This window comes from Ostrea edulis, chromosome 2 (genome assembly GCF_947568905.1).
Source record: "Ostrea edulis chromosome 2, xbOstEdul1.1, whole genome shotgun sequence".
NCBI classification, from domain to species: domain Eukaryota; kingdom Metazoa; phylum Mollusca; class Bivalvia; order Ostreida; family Ostreidae; genus Ostrea; species Ostrea edulis.
Window position 1 is genome coordinate 83,523,998 of NC_079165.1, and position 25,544 is coordinate 83,549,541.

At 34.2% G+C, this 25,544-nt stretch overlaps 1 protein-coding gene across 1 annotated transcript in view; it reads right to left on the bottom strand.

Annotated features, from left to right (window-relative positions):
- Positions 1-25,544, bottom strand: part of LOC125680092 (uncharacterized) — a 77,530-nt gene that overhangs the window by 6,123 nt on the left and 45,863 nt on the right. The window contains exons 21-35 of the mRNA XM_056153498.1: positions 23,603-23,747; positions 23,143-23,279; positions 22,825-22,888; positions 18,379-18,507; positions 16,992-17,114; positions 9,587-9,682; positions 7,164-7,313; positions 6,968-7,051; positions 6,754-6,802; positions 6,289-6,398; positions 5,748-5,924; positions 5,254-5,402; positions 3,741-3,910; positions 3,376-3,581; positions 2,759-2,864 (exon numbers count right to left, since the gene is read on the bottom strand). Of these exons, the coding sequence (XP_056009473.1) occupies positions 2,759-2,864; positions 3,376-3,581; positions 3,741-3,910; positions 5,254-5,402; positions 5,748-5,924; positions 6,289-6,398; positions 6,754-6,802; positions 6,968-7,051; positions 7,164-7,313; positions 9,587-9,682; positions 16,992-17,114; positions 18,379-18,507; positions 22,825-22,888; positions 23,143-23,279; positions 23,603-23,747 (1,895 nt within the window). The remainder of the gene's footprint in view (positions 1-2,758; positions 2,865-3,375; positions 3,582-3,740; positions 3,911-5,253; positions 5,403-5,747; positions 5,925-6,288; positions 6,399-6,753; positions 6,803-6,967; positions 7,052-7,163; positions 7,314-9,586; positions 9,683-16,991; positions 17,115-18,378; positions 18,508-22,824; positions 22,889-23,142; positions 23,280-23,602; positions 23,748-25,544) is intronic.

The window sequence follows — 25,544 nt, forward strand, 5'->3', positions numbered from 1 at the left end:
TACACTACTAAGCATGCATCAATTTATTATTGTAAAAAAAATAAATAAAAGTTGTTAGTTTTTTCTACCTTTCCTTGCATAAGACTAGACTAGTATATGTGTATCCATACATTAGCATTCCAATAAAAATCTTTTGATGATAGCTATACATAAGTTTAGAATTGTTTTGTTTCTAAATTCACTTGCTTAACATCTGCATAATTTCACAAGCATTTGTTAAGAGTCAGTAAAACTGTAATTCTGTATACAGTTAGACATGGCACTATTGTGAGCTGGTATGGATGAACAGAAGGTATAGAGAATACAGCTTTCACCAAATATAACTGTACATATATACAATGATACCTAGACGGTGGATTCAAAAGAAGACGCATTAACGGGAACAGTTTTAGAGCGATTTCGATTGCGGTGAACTCTACGAGCTCTCTGTGGACTTGACTGTAAATTAATAACTGAAACAAAACGTAATAAAATGGCTACAACACAGGGAGGAAGCATAGTAGATAGTAGAATCATGTAAAACTGTAAAGATGATAAAACGTACAACACTACAGGTACGATAACACACAACATGAAGATTATCACCAAGAGGTGTCTATGGAGCTGAGATACAGGGATATACAATTTACATAAATAATGCACAGAAACATACATGTATAGTCATCAGAACAGAATAAGTGTTGGAAATAGAAAACAAAGGAATATGAATTTGACATAAACAGTAGCATTTAATCATCAAAGTTCTTTTCAACAGTATTAATAAAAATAACAAATTTCAATGCCACAATTCTGGGTTATAATGCAAAACAAACATCTTAGGAACACATTCACAAAAGACCACACCGCACACCTGATTCGCTGGTTCTTTATAGTAAATCAAGGAAACTAGGTCAACTGCATCATACGAAAAACTGTACAGACATTATACATCATGCAACACACATTGAAGTGCATTTTTCCAATGAAGCCATCGTATTTATTATACGACAGAACACCCTCAGCTTCACAATTTCTTCCCTCAGAGTGATGGAGAATAACCACCAGTTAATGATGATGTGTTGTGCAGAGAACCACCAGCTTCACTTGACAAATACTGTATATCATTTATGCCTTGAAATTTATTAGTTAACTGTTTAGCAATCAGTTCAGCAAGTAATCATTCAGTACTAGGGCACTCTTCATTTGTTCAGTAACAGCCTAGGGGGTCAATATTGATCAACAATAAACTACAACTGTCATGTCTGAACTCCTACATCCAGCCGGGTACATTCAAACTCCTTCTTACTAATGACCTTGACTAAATAACCTTAATTCAGAATACATGACACACCACATGATCATGATCAACCTTTGTGAGTCTCTTCATTACAAATTTATGTTCAGTACAAAAATTTAAAATTTTCTTAAAATGACCTGGGCTCATAAACAATTTTTGTGCCAAGTATGGGCTTAGTAATGTCTCTCTACTAATAGTTTTTTTTTAATGAATGACCTTGACCTTGGCAAATGACCTTGGTATGAGTCACGACACATACTGTTTGGTCATAACCAGTGTTTATTACAATGCTATGGTGCAAACACTAACTGTGGTAGGAGGACAGACAAATGGACATGACGATTCTATTAAGGGAAGACTAAATATTTACTAGTCAGAGGCTTAATTACCTTAAGTCTACTACAGTAAAATCTGTCTTAACCGGCTGTGTGTTGGCTGGATTATACAAGAGTCCAGAGTGCAGAACATTTTCAAGTATAAGAGTTACTCCCCTTTGATTCACAGTCGATGCATGTACTGTCATCATAAGGGTGTAACGATGGCAAACATTTTGTTAATGGACTGTGACAATTACAGTGGGTAACCGTTAAGTAGCCACTTTCAACAGGATAATCCAAGTTAATATAGCAGGTGGGACCATCAAAGCCTACACCTAGTATCCGGAGTACTAGGTATTATTCATAAATCATTTGTTAAAGAAATGTTAGGGACTAAATTTTGCAGCCAGAATTGGCAGAGCACTGGAACACTTGTAGGTTGGTTTGAACAAATTCAAACATAGGAAGTACAAGAATGTATGTACACGAATTAAAACCCAATTTCTGCAATAAAAAAATTCATTTAACAGAGAGTGAGAATCCTATCCGTGCCAAGAATGATGACTTTCAAAGCAAGCTGTCACACAAGCTAGGTAACATGAACTGCCACACAAAAAAAGGTGAGCTGATACAATCAATCATCCTGGATCTGATCAAACAATTCAATATCTACAAATCTAAAGCACCATAAAGTACCATCTGTAATAACATGGAATGAAGCTAATCTACAGAAGCAAAAATAGAGCTCAGTGAATTAGATGCCAATTTTATAAATTCAATCACTCTCCAAGAGTTACAAGTAGCATATCCATTGAAAGTCAGCTTCTATGAAAGTTTGGTGACTTAGCATGCCGAAAATTCAATAGTGTCTCTGCAAACTGAAAGCCTTACAACCATGTGGAAATTTTGATCAATGTCAAAGTAACAATTCTTCAGCACCATTAAACAAGCATTTCTGCAAACATTGGTAACTTGGCACATCATCATTTTGAAAGTTGCAAACATGAATCAACAGACATTCATATGTACATGCAGCAAGAGAGACGACAGACTAACTTCAATCAATACAGCTCCCTTGAGATGGCTAGATGAGCTGACCAAAACACAGAACTTTAAAAAAAAATGATAGACAGTAAATGAGGATGACTAATTCCCCAGTACTTACCTGAGTTTATAGAGGGAGGGTCTTCTGACTCAGGGGTGGCAGCAGTGATGGTCACTGGGGGAGGAGGTACAAAAGCAGGAGGGGGGTGGCGCTCATCTGGAGACAGCTGAAGTGAATTTTCCGACCATTTAGATACATGTGTACTACAAAACGCTTTGGGACTGTTATCATTTACTTGTGCTATCTGACATCAAGAAGAGAACATGTAATAATTACATGAGTATCCCTATCAATGTTCATGTTGTTAGTTGAAGACAATTTGTCTGGGACATGCAGTTTTAAAAAAAATATAGAGTAAAAACATGCATATAACAAATATGCTTATCAGAAATGCGTGCTTATTGCGAAGTGATATTTATTCCCCTATGAGAGAAAAATAAAAAATCTTTATTTGATCATAATGAAGTTTGGTTATAACAAACACGTTTTTGCTGGCCCTGCAGGTTTACTATAATCATGTTTTACAGTACAGTACATTCAGAATCAATGGTCATGATTTGAATAAGTCCTTGTGATCATTCCTATATGCCAGTAAATGAAAACAAGAGGCAAAAGATTTCGGCATAAAAGAATTTATTCGACGAAACTGAAGTCTATGACTTCATCATTTTGCTCACCATATCATTTTCCCCATCGAGACCCATCTCTTCTACCAATAGCGAGGGAAAAACCCCGACCTTTCCATTCAGCTCCCCTTCCCAGAATCCATCATCAACCCCATTCTCATCCTTGCGAAGGATTCGGATCAGCGTGCCAGTAATGAAGGACAGCTCCTCTCCAGAACACGCGTCATAGTCATATAATGCTCTGGCCCAGGTACCCTCTGAAATAGCAGTATCAAAACTGTGACATTTACAGCTTTAATTCAGAATAGCAATCAACATAAATTCCTTTTCTCATTAAAATCTCTGACAAAAACTCTGTTGACTTTTACTTTATCATCAGAACTAAGAGTTTTAAAGTGTTGAAAAAAACTGAGAACCTCCTAATGAAAGGCTGTTATCCACTGGCATTTGATTGGTTGTTTGCTGCACCTCCATGTCGCCTGATGAGTATGACATCACTTCCTGTGTGCTGTCATTGTAGCTGGCACTGTCATAATGGCTACCATTTGCTGACATTTCAACATGCCCACCACTTGATACAGAGTCTCTGGAGAATACAGATATAATATAAAGGACTATCATAAATATATCATACACATATGTAGATCTAATTTGGTCCCCCCCCCCCCCCTCCCTTTGACTATCGATGTTTTGAAGCAAAGTTTACTTTATTTTGAAGAATACATCTTTTTGATACTTTATTTATAGAAAAAACGCTGATAATCCAAGACATAATGTCCTTTTACCGGATTTTCAAATATTAGGAAGCATTACAGTGACAAACTGATCAAATAATGCATAATACATCCCCCAACATCAGAATTACAGTATCATATCTACACCTCCACAAAACAGCCAACTTTAAACAAGAGGCCCATGGGCCATATCGCTCACCTGAGTCACCTTGGCCCATATTTAGAGATTTCCCCTATATATTCGCATATAAATTTTTGATCCCTATTGTGGCCCCAACCTACCCCCGGGAACCATGATTTTTACAACCTTGAATCTGCACCATGTCAGGAAGATTTCATGTAAATGTAAACTTCTTTGGCCCAATGGTTCTTGAGAAGAAGATTTTTAATGATTTTCTCTATATATTTGTATGTAAAACTTTGATCCCCTATTGTGGCCCCATCCTACCCCCGGGGTCAAATTTTTAACAAACTTGAATCTGCACTATGTCAGGAAGCTTTCATGTAAATTTCAGCTCATCTGGCCCAGTGGTTCTTGAGATGATTTCCCCTATATATTTGTATGTAAACCTTTGATCCCTTATTGTGGCCCCATCCTACCCCTGGGGATCATGATTTTAACAAACTTAAATCTGCACTATGCCAGGAAGCTTTCACGTAAATTTCAGCTCTTCTGGCTCAGTGGTTCTTAAGAAGATTTTTAAATGACCCCACCCTATTTTTTGCGATTATCTCCCCTTTGAAGAAAGCATAGCCCTTCATTTGAACAAACTTGAAAGCCCTTCACCAAAGGATGCTTTTTGCCAAGTTTGTTTGAAATTGGCCAAGTGGTTATGAAAAGAAGTCAAAAATATAAAAAGTTTACAGACACACAGATAATGAACAACAGGCGATCAGAAAAGCTCACTTGAGCTTTTAGCTCAGGTGAACTTAAAAAGAAGCATGTGTTTATGAAACAGATGCCTCAATATGGTAAAATTCCAAGATCAAGGTCACGAGGTTAAAAAAAATTTGTTCAAGAAGAAAAGTCTTGTTACAAGGAATACACATGTGAAATATGAAAGGTCTAGCACTAATCGTTTAAAATTTATGACCAAGGTTAAAGTTTTTGAGGACCCCAAATCTCCAATTCCTGGGGCATATAAATCAAAGAAGTTAACAATGTCACTGAACAACTCATAATTCAATTTCTAACCTGGAGTCCAGAATTTCTATGTAGTTGGAGGGGATCATCCCAATCAGACCCTCCGAGTTCCTGGCTCTCAGCCATCCATCACCATCACCGTCAGCAATAATCTCAAGTTCCTCGTTCTCCCGCAAATTCAGTTCATCAACATTGGAGCCCTGAATCAGAAAATTATTCATCTATAGAAAAAAAACTAATCATCACTCAGTATAATGGAGCAGAATATGAAGAGAAAAAAAACCCCACAAAAAACTGGTGCAACAGGCAATATATTGGAAGTTTTGCAAAGATTGAAATTTATTAATTAAACACAATTAGTAGGTTGGTCATACTAATCAATTAATAAATCAAACAAATTGGTTGCTGAATATTAATGATCTCACAGTCAGCAATATTTCATTTCAAAATAAGACTACCTCCCTTCAGATTTCACACAAAGCTTCTCAATAACCACTAGCTTGAAGTTGGGGAGATCAAATTGTGGGAAATCTTCCACATGTTACCTGGAAATCGTAGATGGCTCTGCACAACTGTGGGTAGTGACTAGTGTAATTAAAATTGCTATAGGTGTCCATTTCATATGATACCAGGCTCTTCTCTCTCCTCGGTTCAAATGAGTCGTCAATAAAGTCATCGTCATAGTCGTAATTGGTATACGTTGGCTCCATATCATCACTTTTCTGTACAAAATAAAGTGAAACAAAAATCATTATTTTAACACTTTCTCTTTACATTGCAGTTTTTGCTTAATAACTTAAATCCTAATGAAATCATAATATCAAGAATTACCATTTTTCAATTTTAGTTTTGAATGACTTTTATTCACAGCCATTAAAGAATTTCAGTATAATTCTGATTGGACAAGTTAATTATGGAATTTCAGTATAAGCTATGCTGATTGGACAAGTTAATTATGGAATTTCAGTATAAGCTATGCTGATTGGACAAGTTAATTATGGAATTTCAGTATAAGATATGCTGATTGGACAAGTTAATTATGGAATTTCAGTATAAGCTATGCTGATTGGACAATTAATTACTCACCACAGAGTTGTCGGTGAAGACCGAGCCCTGGCTGGACCTCAGGGACTGCTCTTCCTCCTCAGCCCTTAGACTCTCCGCCTGGGCACTGGCCAGCCACTCCTCCACATTCACTGCACAAGATATATCATTTCACCATGTTTATAAACACACAAGAAACCCTGCATGTTACTGTAAACCAACTTTTATTTGAAACCACTTCATTTCGCGATTTATCAGTGATGAACTGGTTTGCAGTGGCTAATTTTCATGACCAAGATTATTTTAAACAAATACAAGAGATATCACAGGACTGGTTTGTGGTGAAAATATTTGTAACAATGAGGTTCTAAGAAACCTCACAAAAATTTCACACACACCAATATAACTTGGTATACAGTATTTCTAAAACTTTTCAATCACAAACCAATTACTATAAATATGTATGGTCTACAATTACAATTTTTATCACCATTTTAATAGACTCACCTTTTTTTCTTAACAACTCAATTCTTGCCTCAGCTTTTGCCTTCCCTATCTAAAATTACACGTATAATATGATAAGTCGCAGAAAACAGTCAAAACATGAAGACACTAAGATCATGAATATTCAGTTATTGATTCACAAATTCAAATTCACAGCAGTTTTACTCTCTAGTCATTGATTCACTATTCCTATTCATGGATAGTGTTCTTTGTATACCTCTGATTTGCGTATGATCTCTCTCAATTCTTCGATCTTGATTTCTAGCTCCTGTAGTTCTGAATTGTTGCTTCCATCCGAAGCCTAAAAAGGGACAAAACTCAGGATTTAAAGACATGCCATTGTTTACTGTGTTATCAATATCGCTGTCACAGACATAAGAACTATTCGTTCTCAACATGGGTCTTGTTTTTACCTTATCCCCCCGGTACTGTGTCTCAATTCCCTGGAGAACCGTTTTGTTCTGTCGTAAGGAGCGTGTTTCCTTGGCGATCTTTGTGGCCCACTTTCTGGCTTCTTTGTCTAATTGATGACCACCATTATGCTCTTTTGATAATTTATTGCACTACAAACCAAGAAAGTGAAGGTTGAGAAAAAGTAACAGACGAGAAAACAGAGACTTCACATGGACCAGTTTTTCCACAACTAATACAATATAGCACTAACGGTAGATGTATGATGATGAGATAAATACATACTGGTATTAAAAGTGATGAGATAATGCATAAATGTACAGTAATGAGATAAATAGATACACATTAAATGTACAGTGATGAGATAAATCGATAATTATACAGTGATGAGATAAATCGATAATTGTACAGTAATGAGATAAATACATAAATGTACAGTGATGAGATAAATACATAAATGTACAGTGATGATATAAATCGATAATTGTACAGTAATGAGATAAATACATAAATGTACAGTGATGAGATAAATACATAAATGTACAGTGATAAGATAAATACATAAATGTACAGTGATGAGATAAATCGATAATTGTACAGTGATGAGATAAATCGATAATTGTACAGTAATGAGATAAATCGATAATTGTACATTAATGAGATAAATACATAAATGTACAGTGATGAGATAAATACATAAATGTACAGTGATGAGATAATTACATAAATGTACAGTGATAAGATAAATACATAAATGTACAGTGATGAGATAAATACAGTGGAACCCCGTTATTACGTTTTCCATTTTTTCACGATAAAATAACGTAATACCAGGGGCAACGTAATAAACGTTCCCAGTGAAATCCGTTAAAAATATCATTTGGAAATTGTATATCGTCCGTTGGTAATCCGTGAAGGGGTGTGTGAATATATCTTTACTGTTTCTTTGTTTAAAAGACTATTATACTTTTTTTATTTACATCTTATCTTTAATGTCCGTAATTCTTCATGTTCTTATCCCTTTTCTTTATTTCTGGTGTAGGATACATAAGGATGTTTTGATAAACGTTTTTTCTGCATTCGTTTGGACCGCCATTATGTTCAACTTTAAAACAATGCGTTCATGTAAATTTCTATCAACAACTTGTTCCGGTTCGTATTCAACATTCGTATTAAAAAAAATAACAAAACATCGTTTTATTAAGTTCTCTAATTACACAATACACAACACAATAAAAAAAAATCCCAACCCAAAACAACAAAACTATAGACACAAAACGCACACGATACCCAACACTTACACACTTTTCTCACCAACGATAAATACGGAGAACAATTTAAGCGCAATCCACATAAAAAAAAATATAATGATGTACGAAGATTTCATTTATAATGCTAAATGATGGCACTAAAATCACGTGCGCATCAAGGGATTTTAGAATATTCACTGAGGTAAATGCCATGCACGAATCGGCCGATAACACAGGACAGTTTGATTGGTGTATGTATGGACGAGATTTACGAACACCCAAGCTGCATGTCCAAACAATGGACAATTTTTTAATTGACCACCTTTCGTCACCTATGTCCAAGCAGTTACCCAAGCGGTTTTAACAATGCTACGATAAATCTTGTCTTTCATATTCGGTACCAAAGCTGTCCGTAAATAGAGTTTTAATAGCGAAGGTAATCACACTATGCTGAACACTCAGGTGGTTGAGAAATTATTTCTTCGATTATCAAAATATGAAAAATGAAGTAAATTTCAGAGTACAATGTCTAAATAAACATTATTTAATTGTTTATCACTGGCTTCGATACGAGGTATTCACCTGTATTGATGTCGCTAGATCTATATAAGCGTGATCAGTCAAGCGTCTCTAATCCCAAAACAGACCTGGGAATTTATGTGGTGACTGCCTCAGACAGTCAAGGTGTGAATGGCTTATTATTTTGAGAATCATTATTGAATAATTAGGGGTTTATTACGTTTTTGTCGGAATTTTTACAACGTAATACCGAGTCCCGGCATCTTAGGGCAATGTAATAACGAGGTCTATTTTATATAGGTTTGTTAAGAAATGGTTTTGTGCTTTGAAATTCCAACGTAATATGCGGACTAACGTATTAAAGGGGGAACGTAATAACGGGGTTCCACTGTACATAAATGTACAGTGATGAGATAAATACATAAATGTACAGTGATGAGATAAATCGATAATTGTACAGTAATGAGATAAATACATAAATGTACAGTGATGAGATAAATACATAAATGTACAGTGATGAGATAAATCGATAATTGTACAGTAATGAGATAAATACATAAATGTACAGTGATGAGATAAATACATAAATGTACAGTGATGAGATAAATACTATGTATGAATGTGACAAATCTATCAATGACATATCGTGCACATACCTCATCATTTTGGCAAGACTGAAATACATATTGCACTGGTTCTGTAAAGACTGGGTTACGATACATAAAAACTTGATGATTGAAGTCTCGACAGATCTGAAAGAAGAACAAAATAAAACAGCTTTACATTTTGTATTTTTTAAATGTAAATATTTCCATCATTTAGGATGTATACATGCCAACTTTCCCGATTTGTGCGGGATTCTCCTGATTTGAAGCAGTTGAAAAGGCAAATCCTGATATCCCGATCGGGATTGCAAAAATACCCCGAAATCCCGATTTTCTAAAAATATCTCCCATTTTAAGTCTCAATATACCTGGTGAATTGCCAATACGAAGCTAAAGTGACCAGGGTTAAAATGTAAATATGTTAAAAGAGTATTTTATAGAATTTAAATAGTTTCATTGTTATTGATATCTGTATTAATATAGGGAGGTGACCATTCTACATTGATCCAGTGCCTTTTTATGGGATTCAAAACTGTGACTGTGACTGTGAGATGTATGAGAGTTTGACTTCTTGGCGGGCAATTCTACTTTCACTTTAAACGGTAAGTTGAAAAGAGCATGCTGCATCTTTGATGTAAAATATCTCGAAAAGGAATCAAGGACCCTATTGCAAATTTGGCCTTGTTGGAAAGGTTAGGAATTTTGCTGAAAGTTGATATCTGTCATTATACTGGGGAAATTTTTTTTTTAATTAGGAGGGGTTAAAAATGGGTATATTTTCCTCATTTTTGTTGCTTTTTTACTTCCAGGATGGCAGGTGCCTGAGTGTATCTCGACCCATTTCCAGGCTAGCATCAGATGTCATGATGGACCTTTAAAATCTTTCACATGTGTACTTTCAAGAACCATATACATTATTTTTGAAAATTGGTTGCCATGGTAATAAATCTGAAAATTAAAACATGGGCTTCTGAAGGCGAATTTTCCTCCATTTCCTGGTAGTTTGAGACCTTACGACAACAACCCCCAATTTCCAACCAGAATTTGAAATCCCGCGTCATTTCTGAACTGGCCAATCAGAAATCGAGACAATAGTCAGCCTGTGTCGCGGTATCGGGGTGATGTAATTTACCTGGTCTGCCTGTGTCGGGTGCTTATCGGACAGTGCGAAGCATGTTTTGATAGTGATTAATCGGGAAGACGGATTTCAAATTGATATATCCTTTACACAAACGTGAATGACAACGATGATAGTGTCACCACCAAACAATCGGACATTATCGATTTTTGCCTCTCGCTGACAGCATCCAAAATATGCAATAAGGTACGTCAAATATGTTTTTCCAACTATAATAATATAGGTATCCGAATCTATCTGTCTATAGCAATGTATTATATAGTGTTGTATGCAATAGACTTTGTGATGCGTAATTCGCATAAGTCTGTACTGAATTTTATATTAGCAAGTAGCCTTAATTTACAAGTAAAAACGTATATTTTGATGTGTTTATTTCCTGGTAATTATTTCAGATGTCATGGGTTTTCTTCGCAAACTTCATAACAGGGCAGATCACTCCTTTTCTGGTTGCAATGCAGATTGTTCCACTAGACTCTGCAAGCCCATGTTTACAGACAAGCAAGATCGCCTTTGTGCATAAATTTTGATATATAGACCAGCCAATGTGTATATGGTATAAAAGGATGCAACTTTAAGTATTATTTGATATGTATGTGACTTGTTGTTGGAAAGGATTTTTTGCTGAATAGATGATTTTAATAAAATACTTAATGTATATCTTTCAAAGTGTTTTTTCTATTATATAGTTTTGTTAAAGTTAATGGTCAAACACACTTGATGTTGTGTTAATATATGATACATGTACAATGATTAGATTGATATTTTATTGAAAAGACAAATATTTATTTTCATGGTAAAATGTCATGAATTTTGAGCATTGAAAAAAGGTCGTCGCGTGCAAAATCCCCCTTGGGGATTTTTAAAAGTTGGCATGTATGAGGATGTTTCAATGGATATATTTCAAAGCCTACAAACTAACCAAGGATTGTGTGTTTCACTTTGTTTTCACACAGTTAAGGTTATACAAGAGATTTACAGTCAAACATTAGAATGCTAAAGTCGGCAGGACTTAAATAAATTTCAAGATATCTAGGGGTTCAATATATCCAAATTTGATGTGCAGTATCACTTTGTTCTGATTCATATTTTTCACGTAGTGTAGAGGATTTCAATAGGTACTGTCTACTAATAGTGTAGAGGATTTCAATAGGTACTGTCTACTAGTAGTGTAGAGGATTTCAATAGGTACTGTCTACTAGTAGTGTAGAGGATTTCAATAGGTACTGTCTACTAGTAGTGTAGAGGATTTCAATAGGTACTGTCTACTAATAGTGTAGAGGATTTCAATAGGTACTGTCTACTAATAGTGTAGAGGATTTCAATAGGTACTGTCTACTAGTAGTGTAGAGGATTTCAATAGGTACTGTCTACTAATAGTGTAGAGGATTTCAATAGGTACTGTCTACTAATAGTGTAGAGGATTTCAATAGGTACTGTCTACTAGTAGTGTAGAGGATTTCAATAGGTACTGTCTACTAGTAGTGTAGAGGATTTCAATAGGTACTGTCTACTAGTCGTGTAGAGAATTTCAATAGGTACTGTCTACTAGTAGTGTAGAGGATTTCAATAGGTACTGTCTACTAGTCATGTAGAGGATTTCAATAGGTACTGTCTACTTGTAGTGTAGAGGATTTCAATAGGTACTGTCTACTTGTAGTGTAGAGGATTTCAATAGGTACTGTCTACTAATAGTGTAGAGGATTTCAATAGGTACTGTCTACTAGTAGTGTAGAGGATTTCAATAGGTACTCTGTCTACTAGTCGTGTAGAGGATTTCAATAGGTACTGTCTACTTGTAGTGTAGAGGATTTCAATAGGTACTGTCTACTAATAGTGTAGAGGATTTCAATAGGTACTGTCTACTAATAGTGTAGAGGATTTCAATAGGAACTGTCTACTAGTCGTGTAGAGGATTTCAATAGGTACTGTCTACTAATAGTGTAGAGGATTTTAATAGGTACTGTCTACTAGTCGTGTAGAGGATTTCAATAGGTACTGTCTACTAGTAGTGTAGAGGATTTCAATAGGTACTGTCTACTAGTCGTGTGGAGGATTTCAATAGGTACTGTCTACTTGTAGTGTAGAGGATTTCAATAGGTACTGTCTACTAGTAGTGTAGAGGATTTCAATAGGTACTGTCTACTAGTAGTCTAGAGAATTTCAATAGGTACTGTCTACGATTTCTAGTCAACTCGTACCCTGACCGACTCGTACCCAGGTCAACTCGTACCCAAAAGGCAAAAGTGAACTCGTACCAAAGAATCTGCCCATAATGCAATATATCTATGCGCATATAAGTGATATCGCTTAGGTACGAGTTATCATCAATTAAAGAGGCGGAGTCAACTCGTAACCAGATTCTTGGGTACGAGTTGACTTTTGCCTTTTGGGTACGAGTTGACCTATTGGGTACGAGTTGACCTGGGTACAAGTTGGTCAGGGTACGAGTTGACTTGACTCCCTGTCTACTAGTAGTGTAGAGGATTTCAATAGGTACTGTCTACTAATAGTGTAGAGGATTTCAATAGGCACTGTAAATTATGAAACATTAGTTCACTTTTCTTAGCAACTGTAACTGCCTGCACAATTAATACGGATAACAAAGACACAGATTTAAAATGATACTTTTGTCATTCAAACTCGGATCCACCTAGCATTACAGTAGGATATCGTACATGCTCTATAAATAAAGAGCTGTAAAAGGAAGACTCCACAGACAGATAAATAGCTAATGTTTCTTTCCTCCTATTTCATTTTGATAAATTACACCCATGAATGTCATTCAATTAAAACAATTAGGTTTTCCTTTACGTATAGCATAGATAAGAGCATGTATTTCTCAACATATCAATAATTGCGACAGCACTCCCTGATCAGGGAACATACATGAGCTGTTAATTATGTTATCATTGATGTACGATTTCATGTGGGAAACAAAACATCTTATTCATCAAGCACCTACAGACTATGTATTTATCACCTTTAGTTCATGTGGGAAACAAAACATCTTATTTATTAAGCACCTGCAGTATGTGATAATCCGACAATAAAGTAGGTCTGAAAGGTGTGAATTTCAAATGACTTTGAATACATGGAGTGATATGATATCAACTACCTTCCTACAAATTATAAACCAGGTAGATATAGTGTTTGGCACTTAAGAAAATACTTCCTGGATAAATAGAATGCAGGTGACATGAAATTCAAAGGACCTTGATAAAACTTTGAGAGATCGAGAGTTCCAGAGATTAAAAGGTCCAGTCAAATCCGGAAATTAAGGTACGACCATTATGGTGCAGATTTTATAGTAACCGAAGTGCATCTTTACAAAATCCTGGCATTGTTTTGACACATTGTCCTTCATATTTTAAGTACATGTAATTGACTTGATTTTAAGAAACATGGAACTTTGTTTTGCATAGATAAAAAGATTTTTTAAAGTTTATGTAAAGGATAAAGTCCGAAAACTGCCCATTCTGTGAGAGAGAAAAAAGCTATTCGTGGCCCAAATTCTATGAGAGAAAGAACTATTTGAGGCCTGAAGGACCGAGAAGATTTTTTTCTCTCACAGATGGACAGTTTGAGGACTTTATCCTACTTTAAGGAGGAATGCTATAGTAGGGAGATTTGATATGGATGAAGAGTGGACAACATGTATGACAATATTTTGAAATTGAAAACTTTCAAATATATTTCATTTAGTTAAAAAATGCAGTTTAAGTAGAAAGCAGAATGATTTTTTTTAAAAACACCTGCTGGACTCGAACCCCTGATCTACTGTTCACCAGTTGACAACCTAAATTTCTGACCTACTCAGCCATGCAGTTTAATCTGAAAGGAATACACTAATATTGCTGAAATTCACACTGTCATCCATGTTTAAAAAGGAAATCAGCCATTATGACAATGTAGAGAACCTCCTTAAAACATCTTCTCTATTGTTAACTTAATAAACCGTCCTAGGTGATGGTTATCATGTAACACACTCGATTGTCTGGAGACTGCAGTGGCATTTCAAAACACAACAAAAAAGGGTAAAAATAAAGATGTATTGAGTACCAGATAAATTTAGATTTTAATGATAGCTCACTTACTTCCCACGAAAACTTTCATAAGTGAAGATGTCCTTATTGGATAGGGAAAATATATTTCTAACTCAATCAAAATACAGAGACCCCGAGGAAAGCGTCCATACAGCTAGATGGGATTTTGAGTGGCATACTAGATATGGAAAAAGAAATTAGCAGACCACAGCCAAAAGAGGTATAGCGATTTTGCTGACAAAACGGCCGACTCAGAAATTTAAAGGGAAAACACCGGTTTCCAATAATAGACTGGCGTGTTATTTTTAAATATAAGGCCAACGTTTTTAATGTTTCGTTAAACCAAGATGAATAACATGCAGCATTACTGATATTTATGAGTCGTTCGTTAATCAATAAACCATGTTCCTATGTGGAATGATGAACAATACAATATTTTCATAGGTGCATTCATATCACACAACAACCCTTTTACATATGGCATTACTTAGCCCACTGTCTTTTTCTGACATGGTTGCAGCACTTTTAACAGATTTCATCAGTTCATTTGCCTTTGGTTGATAATTCGAGTGTTTAGCTTTGCCTAAATATCATATGACAGTTGCTACTTTAGTTTTTATATTTACTTTTGAAAAGTCAAACTGTATAACAGTTATTTTCCTCCCTTGACCTATTTTTACTTTAATATTACATGCTTTGCATTTGTGCCCCTTTTCTTGTAGTATTTGTTTAGCTTTTCGTCAGCCACATTATGGTTTGAAAATCCTGTGCACACAGGAACAGGTTAGTGTAAACAAATGGAACTACAGTGATCTCAGAATAATAGATTCCTTTTCTTTAAGTTGTAACTTGCAAAAATTAGAAGTTATGATGAAAATAACTAATATTTGTTAAAATATATGTATCACATTTATACCCCCCTCCCCCCCCCCAATAAAAAGCAAACAAAAAAACCCAACAGACTGGGAAAATATTGGACTTCAACTTGAAATGTATGCTGTAAGTGCAAGATTACCGAGCACCTACACCACTAGGCCACCCAGGCATGTAAGTTTAAATGTTTCACGTTTGACAGGTTGCTAAATCTCAAGGTAAATTTTGAGAACGATTTTTTCATATTTTAGCCATTTTCAACCAGATCTAATCGAGGGCCACCTTAAACCAAATTTTCTCAAATGGACTTATATACAGTCATATTCAAGGAAAATAATTTCAGTGTTTTATTTCTGGTTTAGGGTGAAAAAAGATACTATCAATATATAGATATTTTTATTGAGTAATTGGGTAAACACAAGTATAAACTGACATTGTATAGCAGAATATTTGTAAAAAATGATATTCAAGAAAAAAGTATTTATGTAGGTGAAATTGCATATCAAGTGCACTATACTTCTTTGATCTAAATCTGGATTTGTTCTCTGATGTAAATCTGGATTTGTTCTCTGATGTTTCTGAGGATGAATTAGTGGAAGCTAAACAAGGTGTTGAGAATGTAGAGATGACAGGTGTGTGAAAAAGATGAAAAGTTGTGCTTCCTGTCCTTACAAGAGGCCCATGGGCCACATCGTTCACCTGAGTCACCTTGGCCCATATTTAAAGATTTATCCTTTATATATTTGCATGTAAAACTTTGATCCCCTATTGTGGCCCCAACCTACCCTCAAGGGCCATGATTTTAACGAAGTTGAATCTGCACTATGTCAAGAAGCTTTTATGTAAATTTGTACTTTCCTGGCCAAGTGGTTCTTGAGAAGAAGATTTTTTAAGATTTTCCATATGTGTCACCTATATAAACACCTAATTAACACAGCTGAGCTAGCCCTGGCATTCAACATTATCTAGGTATGGTCCAAGCCAAAATAATTATACGAATGAGTGATGGTGTGTATATGCTACCACCACTTCTCGAGATTGAGAGTGAAAAACAATGAAATATGTTTTATGGGACTCAAATTTCACTTCGAGAGATCAAGAGTAAATTTGCTTAGTTATATAGAGAAAAAAATCGGGATCATGATTTCACTCTGAGAGATCGAGAACTTTGAGCCATCGAGAGTCACCTGTATTCCCATATCAAAGATTTCCACAGTTTATAAAATCACATATTACGACCGAGACCACCAACACACTTTGTAATATCTGTTGTGTACTAGTGTTCAACATACCAAAAGTAATCAGTAGATGTTCTATGAGAAACAGAATATTTTTTTAGTTTTAGCATTTCTGCCTGTACCGGTAGATGTTTACTGACAAACAGAGTATTTTTTTTGTTTACCATATCTGCCTGTTTTGCAATGGTTTCACTCGCTGATTTCTCCATGCTGCTGACGTCCAATAAAGCGTTACCCATCGTGTGGAAATACTCCAGAATTCGCTCGTACATGTCTCCATCTAAAGCCTGGGGGAAACAAATAATCAGTTATCAGGCCCCAGTTATGATACTCAAATGTCTGTTTATCAATTCATGCAAAATATTTCCACTGAAGTATGTTTTCATCGTTTACAATGTATCCATGATATGAAAATGTGCCATACCAAATCCATGTTACAAAAACTTACAAAATACAGTAAAACACGATTGTCAAGGACGAACAATTTTGATTCATTATAAACATAATTCATTATAAACATAATTCATTATATACATAATTCATTATATCCAAAAAGTTTATAGTATGTCTTATATCTACAGGGAATGAAAATCACTTCACTGAAAGTGTAATTCATTATTAGCATATTCACTGTGTAACAATATTTTACTGTACTGTATATCGGATAATTTTGGTATTCAGAATCTTAGTGGATTTTTCTCAAAAGTAGTTTGAGATCTTGATGTTTTCTTTTTTGGGCACAATTTCACCTCACAAGTGTATCATTTATATGAATAGAAATTTTGGCACTTTTAATTTTGGCAAATTTTCCCCATCAACCAAAAATGCAAAAATTTTCATAGCGTTAAAATTACAGCATCATACCCATCACACTCCACAGTACTCTATAGGTGCTTTGTTTACAGGACCGGAAAATTAAGAACTCAAACAAGAGGCCCACATGCCATCCTGTTCTGAATATCTAACCTAAATTCTAATGTTCACCAACAGTATAAAACAAGATGTGTTCTTAAAACTTCACTGCCCTCAAAAGTGCATACACTGATGAAAGGCTTTACATAATATAATATGTGAATTAACATTAAAAGATATGATTAATTTGGACCCATCCTAAAGTCAAAACCCTGGGTTGTGAAATTCATTATTTTTTGTACATCCTTTTCTGCTAATCCTAAGTATGCATTTCGATTTTATACAGTATCGGCAAACATAAAGAAGTCCTTCAAATTGTTATTATAATTTTGACACCACCTTGAAACCAAACCCTGGGGCCCTAGGGGTGCAGGAGTCCTGATATTTACAATTTATGTCCCCTTGTCCCAAAGATGCATCATACCAAATTTGAAAAGAATTGGAATAGTAGTTATCAAGAAGTTAAAAATGTTCAATTGTTAACAAACGACGACAGATGACAACCAATTGCAATAGGTCACCTGTGTTTATTCAGGTGACCTAAAAAGTTTCAGATGTAATATTCATCTTTAACAAGAAAGCCCATAATATCATGATAAATAAATTAATGGTACAAGAGTACAACAATGTTTGACATACCCTCATCAGCTTCATAAGATCCTTGTTGTAATAATGTGACTGGTGTGCGTTCGCGGCCGCTATGTGGAGAAGGTAATCATTACGAGCCTCCACAGATTTGGCATTGTATGCATCTCGTCTTGTTGTCAGCTATAAAACATGAGATTAGTTGTATTCCAGAAAAACCATCATCATGATGAATTAAATAATTGATTATTACTTTGTTTCTGAATATGTCCATACTTCTCATTTAACATTTTCTAAAACAGCAAATACAACACCAGATTCTATGGATACATTTGTACATGTATTGATGTAGACAGGAGATAAAGAAGTTGGTACAGTTTCTAAAGTCATCTGGCCCAAAATATCAATGATTTCACTTGGAGCTCAAACCCTGGCATTCAAATAAGGAATAGATTAGCAAACCCAAAATTCGGTCAGTTTGATCAGCAAAATGATTTGTGTCATATGACGAGAGCTTGAAGTTGCCATAAAATTGCAAAAATGCCATTTTAAATGAAAATATCCACAAATTCAGGTGGTTTTCCTTTCAGAAAACATACAGCGCATGCGTCGAGCAAATTCGTATTCAAGCATGTTTTTCATTTTAAAATAATACACAATATATATCATTTTCATTTTGCTCGACAAATGCGCACATCTTTTCCTGAGCAATAATCTGTACGACATAGGACAGTTTTCAGGCTTATTTTGAGAAAAAGGCGGGAAATATCTTATTCATGATGTCGTAATGCTATCCATTTAGGAATATCATTCTGATTTTCTTGACATAGTATACCTGGCATATATTTTACTTTCTTAAAATGCTGATTAAGGTTAATTCCAGACACATTTTATAGAGAATTTTTTGGGGCCTTTTTATGCATACAATCGTACCTTGTTCTTTGTACATGTATTGGTGTAGACACAGGAGATAAATTTGTACATGTATTGGTGTAGACAGTGAGATATATTTGTACATGTATTGATGTAGACAGTGAGATAAATTTGTACATGTATTGGTGTAGACAGTGATATAAATTTGTACATGTATTGATGTAGACACGGGAGATAAATTTGTACATGTATTGGTGTAGACAGTGAGATAAATTTGTACATGTATTGGTGTAGACAGTGAGATATATTTGTACATGTATTGGTGTAGACAGTGAGATAAATTTGTACATGTATTGGTGTAGACAGTGAGATATATTTGTACATGTATTGGTGTAGACAGTGAGATAAATTTGTACATGTATTGGTGTACACAGTGAGATAAATTTGTACATGTATTGATGTAGACAGTGAGATATATTTGTACATGTATTGGTGTAGACAGTGAGATAAATTTGTACATGTATTGGTGTAGACAGTGAGATATATTTGTACATGTATTGGTGTAGACAGTGAGATAAATTTGTACATGTATTGATGTAGACACGGGAGATAAATTTGTACATGTATTGATGTAGACACAGGAGATAAATTTGTACATGTATTGATGGCCACAGGAGATAAATTTGTACATGTATTGGTGTAGACATTGAGATAAATTTGTACATGTATTGATGTAGACACAGGAGATAAATTTGTACATGTATTGGTGTAGACAGTGAGATAAATTTGTACATGTATTGGTGTAGACAGTGAGATATATTTGTACATGTATTGGTGTAGACAGTGAGATAAATTCGTACATATATTGGTGTAGACAGGAGATAAATTTGTACATGTATTGATGTAGACACAGGAGATAAATTTGTACATGTATTGATGTAGACAGGAGATAAATTTGTACATGTATTGGTGTAGAAACGGGAGATAAATTTGTACATGTATTGGTGTAGACAGTGAGATAAATTTGTACATGTATTGATGTATACAGGAGATAAACTTGTACATGTATTGATGTAGACACAAGAAATAAATTTGTACATGTATTGGTATAGACACGGGAGATAAATTTGTACATGTATTGGTGTACACAGTGAGATAAATTTGTACATGTATTGATGTATACAGGAGATAAACTTGTACATGTATTGATGTAGACACAAGAAATAAATTTGTACATGTATTGGTATAGACACGGGAGATAAATTTGTACATGTATTGGTGTAGACAGTGAGATATATTTGTACATGTATTGGTGTAGACACAGGAGATAAATTTGTACATGTATTGATGTAGACAGTGACATATATTTGTACATGCATTGGTGTAGACACGGGAGATAAATTTGTACATGTATTGGTGTAGACAGTGAGATAAATTTGTACATGTATTGATGTAGACACAGGAGATAAATTTGTACATGTATTGATGGACACAGGAGATAAATTTGTACATGTATTGGTGTAGACAGTGAGATAAATTTGTACATGCATTGATGTAGACACAGTGAGATAAATTTGTACATGTATTGATGTAGACACAGGAGATAAATTTGTACATGTATTGATGGACACAGGAGATAAATTTGTATATGTATTGGTGTAGACAGTGAGATAAATTTGTACATGTATTGATGTAGACACGGGAGATAAATTTGTACATGTATTGATGTAGACAGTGAGATAAATTTGTACATGTATTGGTGTAGACAGGAGATAAATTTGTACATGTATTGATGTAGACAGTGAGATAAATTTGTACATGTATTGATGTACACAGTGAGATAAATTTGTACATGTATTGGTGTAGACAGTGAGATAAATTTGTACATGTATTGGTGTAGACACAGGAGATAAATTTGTACATGTATTGGTGTAGACAGTGAGATAAATTTGTACATGTATTGATGTAGACACGGGAGATAAATTTGTACATGTATTGGTGTAGACAGTGAGATAAATTTGTACATGTATTGGTGTAGACAGTGAGATAAATTTGTACATGTATTGGTGTAGACAGTGAGATATATTTGTACATTTATTGATGTAGACAGTGAGATAAATTTGTACATGTATTGGTGTACACAGTGAGATAAATTTGTACATGTATTGGTGTAGACAGTGAGATAAATTTGTACATGTATTGGTGTAGACAGTGAGATATATTTGTACATGTATTGGTGTACACAGTGAGATAAATTTTTACATGTATTGGTGTACACAGTGAGATAAATTTGTACATGTATTGATGTAGACAGGAGATAAATTTGTACATGTATTGGTGTAGACAGTGAGATATATTTGTACATGTATTGGTGTAGACAGTGAGATAAATTTGTACATGTATTGATGTAGACACAGGAGATAAATTTGTACATGTATTGGTGTAGACAGTGAGATAAATTTGTACATGTATTGGTGTAGACACAGGAGATAAATTTGTACATGTATTGGTGTAGACAGTGAGATAAATTTGTACATGTATTGATGTAGACACAGGAGATAAATTTGTACATGTATTGATGTAGACACAGGAGATAAATTTGTACATGTATTGATGTAGACACAGGAGATATATTTGTACATGTAATGGTGTAGACAGGAGATAAATTTGTACATGTATTGGTGTAGACAGTGAGATAAATTTGTACATGTATTGATGTAGACACGGGAGATAAATTTGTACATGTATTGGTGTAGACAGTGAGATAAATTTGTACATGTATTGATGTAGACAGTGAGATAAATTTGTACATGTATTGGTGTAGACAGTGAGATAAATTTGTACATGTATTGGTGTAGACAGTGAGATAAATTTGTACATGTATTGGTGTAAACAGTGAGATAAATTTGTACATGTATTGATGTAGACACGGGAGATAAATTTGTACATGTATTGGTGTAGACAGTGAGATAAATTTGTACATGTATTGATGTAGACACGGGAGATAAATTTGTACATGTATTGGTGTAGACAGTGAGATAAATTTGTACATGTATTGATGTAGACAGTGAGATAAATTTGTACATGTATTGATGTAGACACAGGAGATATATTTGTACATGTAATGGTGTAGACAGGAGATAAATTTGTACATGTATTGGTGTAGACAGTGAGATAAATTTGTACATGTATTGATGTAGACACGGGAGATAAATTTGTACATGTATTGGTGTAGACAGTGAGATAAATTTGTACATGTATTGATGTAGACAGTGAGATAAATTTGTACATGTATTGGTGTAGACAGTGAGATAAATTTGTACATGTATTGGTGTAGACACGGGAGATAAATTTGTACATGTATTGGTGTAGACAGTGAGATAAATTTATACATGTATTGATGTAGACAGTGAGATATATTTGTACATGTATTGATGTAGACAGGAGATAAATTTGTACATGTATTGATGTAGACAGGAGATAAATTTGTACATGTATTGGTGTAGACAGTGAGATAAATTTGTACATGTATTGGTGTAGACAGAAGATAAATTTGTACATGTATTGGTGTAGACTCTGTAAATATCGGTTTACATTTTTTTTCCAATTGTTTGATAAAATACATACCTTGGCACACTGTTTTTGCAAACTTGACTTCGACTGAAAAATCCCTGTGGATCGTTTGGCTAGTCTATGAGGGAAAAAAATTATCATTATACCATCAATCAATCCTACTGAAATATTTTTTCACAAACACATGATGTGGAATTTTACATTTTATTACATTTATACTTCATTTTGACTCCCTAAGAAAAACTTTAAAAATAAACAAATTCTTCACAACATGTTTCAGAGAATAAAACTTTTGCAGATGTAAAAGAAGTCTACAAATGAATGAAATGTTTATCAGAAAGCAGTGTTTCCTTCATAAATATTGACTGATACTTTTGAGTGAGCTCCCCTGCTTTGATCCTAGCATCGTGAGCCAAAGTTTCATCCACACTGTATTCCTTCTGGGCTTTTGCCATTTCTAATACTGTTTGTCCAACTTCATTTTGTAGAACATTTAATTGAGGCATCAGCTTTAAAGATACGACTGAATATTAAAATAGATATGATTCAATCATCCTTGCTTGATAATTGCTTACATGATGAGATATGATATTTCTGAGTCAATTCAAGATAAAACCAAAAATCAATCAATGCCCACATTTTTTAATTACCTCTGGCTTACAGAAGTAGTCAAGTTTCTTAATTCAATCACAATCCAATCTTGCAGGGATAAGCTATTGAGAGTTTGTGATATTACAGATTAATGTAACGGAAGCCACATTTGATATACAATTTGACGTCTCATTGGTTTCGTCTTCGCTATCAGAGGACAATGACACGCTTTATTACCCACCCTTTTCTGGATTTGTTGTTTGACCATTCGGTAGGGTTTGATTGGCTCAGCAATTCCCTCCATCAGAATATCAGCTGCCTGGAGTCGAGCCTTGGCCAATTTTTCTGTCTCCTCCAAGATAAGCCTCCATACCTCCAAAGCTGTCCTAAAAGCATAAAGTAAAATAAATGCTGTAGCTGTTCTATAAACATGGAGTAAAATAAATGATGTAGCTGTCCTATAAACATGGAGTAAAATAAATGCTGTATCTGTTCTATAAACATGGAGTAAAATAAATGCTGTAGCTGTTCTATAAACATGGAGTAAAATAAATGATGTAGCTGTCCTATAAACATGGAGTAAAATAAATGCTGTATCTGTTCTATAAACATGGAGTAAAATAAATGATGTAGCTGTCATATAAACATGGAGTAAAATAAATGATGTAGCTGTCATATAAATATGGAGTAAAATAAATGTTGTAGCTGTCCTATAAACATGGAGTAAAATAAATGCTGTAACTGTCCTATAAATATGGAGTAAAATAAATGTTGTAGCTGTCCTATAAACATGGAGTAAAATAAATGCTGTAGCTGTCCTATAAACATGGAGTAAAATAAATGCTGTAGCTGCTCTATAAACATGGAGTAAAATAAATGCTCTATCTGTTCTATAAACATGGAGTAAAATAAATGCTGTAGCTGCTCTATAGACATGAAGTAAAATAAATGCTGTAGCTGTCCTATAAACATGGAGTAAAATAAATGCTGTAGCTGTTCTATAAGCATGGAGTAAAACAAGTGCTGTAGCTGGGCATTTGTAAAAATCTGTCAAATTTCTTCTCCGTAATCCGCTACTCAGGTGGTGATTTAGCATCTTCACAAGCCAATTTGAAAGGTTTACAATCCGCTCTGCTTGTTGTAGAAAAGCAGAGCAGATCGTGAACCCTTGGCTAGCGAAGCTGTTGATTCAGGTTCAAACCCCAACCTCTTAACAAAACTTTTGAGTAGTGTTTATCAATGATTACAGAACCTGGCTGACACAAATTAAGTATCTTCAAAAACAGTTACAATGTATTAGTAAACACAAATTGTAGATAAACTGGTGAATAATATCCTACATGTATCTCTATTAATGAATGGAAAATTTAAAGCACTGCCCATATGACAAGTACTGGTAAAGGACTACATAAATCTGAATGATACATTTTTAAAAAATAAGATTTTATATAAACAGCATTTTTTCTTATATAACTGGTACAGATAACTGGTATCATTCCAAACATCAATGACTTGATTTTTCTCAATTTTTAAGGCTATACAAAATGCCCTGTAACAAACTGCTAAGTCTTCATAATTCAAGGCTCATAATTCCCTTTATATGAAATGTTTCACTAGTTATCTAATTTCTACACTTCCTCTTTTAAAGCAATATTAGCTATACACCAAAATGATGTCAACAATTTTTGTTATAAAATTGTGATTTACTATTTCAATGATAGAAAAAATTAAGGTTTATAAACTTTTGTTATTAATATTTGTGTTAGAAAACCTATCCAGAGGCTCTGAATTCAGTAGAAGGAACACTACATATTCAATAGAACCAAAATCTTTATTTTGATAAAATCTTAAACTTAATTTTAATTTTATCAATGACTAGGTTAAAGTTACATACAAAATATCATAATAGCACATTTTTACAACAAAATAAAATTATCAGATTTAGAGCTAATATTAGTTTAAAAATAGAAAGCATTAAAAGGTAAATGAAATGGCACTATTTGTAAAATTGTAAACAATGAATATACTTGTTCATTTTTTAAAATATGATTTATTCAGTGTTCATTTTAAAACAAATGCCATTTGTTGACATGAAATTCCCAATTTGTTCTATTTTCATACTATTTGCCCCCAACTGAATGGTTATAATATATAGGTAACATTTCCCATACAGCAGAAAAAAA